This window comes from Lissotriton vulgaris, chromosome 8 (genome assembly GCF_964263255.1).
Source record: "Lissotriton vulgaris chromosome 8, aLisVul1.2, whole genome shotgun sequence".
NCBI lineage: Eukaryota > Metazoa > Chordata > Amphibia > Caudata > Salamandridae > Lissotriton > Lissotriton vulgaris.
The window spans coordinates 389,420,791-389,423,656 of record NC_141696.1 but is presented as its reverse complement, the minus strand read 5'-3'; the positions used below and the strand labels follow the sequence as shown (position 1 = coordinate 389,423,656).

At 46.2% G+C, this 2,866-nt stretch overlaps 1 protein-coding gene across 1 annotated transcript; it reads right to left on the bottom strand.

Annotated features, from left to right (window-relative positions):
• Positions 1 to 1,729: 1,729 nt before the first annotated feature.
• On the bottom strand, positions 1,730 to 2,191 carry LOC147697082 (protein VCF1-like). The gene has a single exon (XM_086936106.1). It carries the CDS (start codon positions 2,189 to 2,191, stop codon positions 1,730 to 1,732), a length of 462 nt encoding a protein of 153 aa, XP_086792232.1.
• Positions 2,192 to 2,866: the final 675 nt, after the last annotated feature.

Sequence of the window (2,866 nt, the reverse complement as noted above, 5' to 3'; positions counted from 1 at the left end):
ATCCGGTCCCAAATACCTCACCAGACGCTTCCCCCACTACATCCCAAGTCGTTCCCTTCGCTCTTCCCAGGACAACCTCATCCTCCCTGCTAGATACAACCTGAAGACAAAGGGCGGAAAAACCCTAAGCGTCCTGGCCACTAAAGCCTGGAACCTCATGCCCAAGAATCTTAGACAACAAACTCACGAAAAACTTTTCAGAAAACTGCTTAAAACTTGGATTTTTAACCTCACAGATGACTACACCAAGGCAGCCATCTAAACTCAAACTGTTTCAACAGTGGTTTTCGATCCCACCACCAGGAATTTCAGCGCCAAGATGCTCCCTTTGGAGCGAACGTTGCGCTTTAGAAATACCCCCTCAAATATCAAATATCAAATACACACAATTTTAAACATGGGCCTGGGACAGCACTTAGTCACCTAGCTGTATAACACCATACGAGAATTCACGGCCACACCATTTACACAACTTGGACAAAAATGGAAGGAAGAATTTTAGCGTCCATTATGTGACAAGGAGTGGGAATATACCTCAAGAAAATTTACAGAAGCTCGCGTTTAAAAGATATTCAATTGTACGACCTACACCGTGCATACTTAAAGCCAGCACGGCTCCAATGCTTTTACCCAGAGAAGCAATTCCTTTGCCAACGCTGCCAGGACCCACGCACCACATTCCAGCATATGTTCTGGAACTGCCCCACCCTACAGTCCTTCTGGGACCCAGTCCACAGCACACTGAGGAAGATCTTGGGGCTTCCCGACATAGCCACATGAGAAGCCTACGCGCTTGGAGTGTTCAAACGCCAGAAATACAGTAAAATACAAACACGATTCGCATCACTGGCCCTCCGGCTGGCGAAACGCGGAATCACAATGCACTGGCACTCTCCTGCTGGCGGACTGGACAGGAGCGGTCAATAAATGGGGTAAAGCTGAGGAAGATGTGACAAGCTATGAGGAGGTGGCGAGGAATGCCCAGCTGGCGCATCTACACAGATTGGGCCACACTCCTTCAGCGCTTCCGGCAGCAGATGATGGAAGTCTAACCACCTACAACACTGTCAACCCAATTGAGTTCTCCAACTCAGAGCCAGCAGCAGAAGCCCCAAACACACACTAAACATATAGACATGCCCTTGTCAGCACCTACAGGAACAGACACCCCCGCACCTAGACAGAGCACACATGCTCCGCGCCATAGTCACAAAGAATAGATACATTCCCGCCCACTTCCATTCCCCCCCTCAACCACCCACCCCTAGTTTGACCACAAGTTAGACGGCAATCTGTTATTGCCAGGATTCCACTTTTTGGTCTCACTACAAAGAGATCCACTTCCTCAAGTGGAGCAGCAAACTTCACTTTCACACGCTCCAACTCCCATCATATCACCAACCTCTGCTCATGCTCGCCTGTAACCCTACTAAAAAATCACCTGGACTGTGATTCAGAATAACATATATATTGGTACTGTGATAATGTTGCATAATGAATATGTAAAGTGGAAAACCCAATAACATGGTTTATTAAAAAAACACTTAAGATTATATTCAAGCCGAAATGAAAAAGCAATAGTGCAGTTAATAAACTGCCTATTAACTCTATTTTGTAAATGCTTATTGAAAGCCAACAGGCAGAGATTGTGCAATTTTAACATTTTACATTGAAAGATCATATCAACACAGTGCTGTCCCTTCACAGCAGGCAAGGAACTTCTGGCTCCTCATGTAGAAGGACTGCCAAGATGCTGCAGGCTGCAGAAGTGGGCCTCCTTCAAGATCTGGCTGAAGTGAAAGTAAGGTCCTTGGCCTAGTGCTGATGGCTTGTGGAAAGAGGCAGACTGGGGTGTGCTGGGGGTGCATACTGCTTGGCTCTGGTTAAAGACGGTTTCTGGGCTGGTTGCTGTGTCTGGGCTGTTGATGCTGCTAGGACTGCTATCAATTGCAGGGGACGCTATATTCCAAGTGTCTGTAAACAACTGGCTTCTGCTACTCCTCTTGGGCTGTAGGAGAGAACTTCCTTTTTCATTACAGTCCCTTCTTCTTTTCCTGCTGTCTCTTCCTCTTCTCCCCGGAGCTTGTGGCGGTTGCCTGCCTCTTCTGTTTCTCCCCCTCTCTCTTCCCAGCCTGGTCAAACTCTGCTGCCCCTGCAGGTGCTGGGGCTGGTTAGCAGCAGGCTGCAGCATGTCCCCGTGGGGTGTCCCTCGTCAACCCTGGCAGCTTCCAGACTTTGGAGCCCGGCTTCCTCCCTCACAGGCCTCTTTCTCTGTCTGCTAAGAAATTCATTCAGGATTTGAATATCAATGATTGTAATCTGCATTTCACAGTTCAGACAAGTAAGGTTACTATTGAGTTTTTAGACATACAAGAATCTGTGATAGAAGGCAAATTGGAAACTAGGGTGTTTCATAAACTGACAGTAGAAAAAAGTCCTCTTCATGCGACCAGTGCACATCCTACTAATTTGGTCTACATGATTCCTTATGGCAAGCTCCTACAAGCAAATAGGAACTGTAGCACAGCTGAGTCTTTGACACTGAAAAGAAAATAATGGAACAGAGGGTTAAAGAAAGAGGGTATAGGGAAAGACGATTGAGCAAGCAGATAAGAGACCATGTCAGGTGTCTAGACAGAACCTCTAACATCCAAGCGAAAAGCTAATGGATGATAAAGAGGAAATCACAACATTCTCGAATCAGTCACACACAGTCAGGAATCTTTAAGAAATACTAGCATTTCCTCAATATTGATGAGATCCTCAACGTGTGTTGTGATCATCTCCTAAGATTACTTCCAGAAAAAGTCGACAGATTAAGCCATAATATGATTACCTAAATGAGCACAAGTAGAAGCTCACTTAT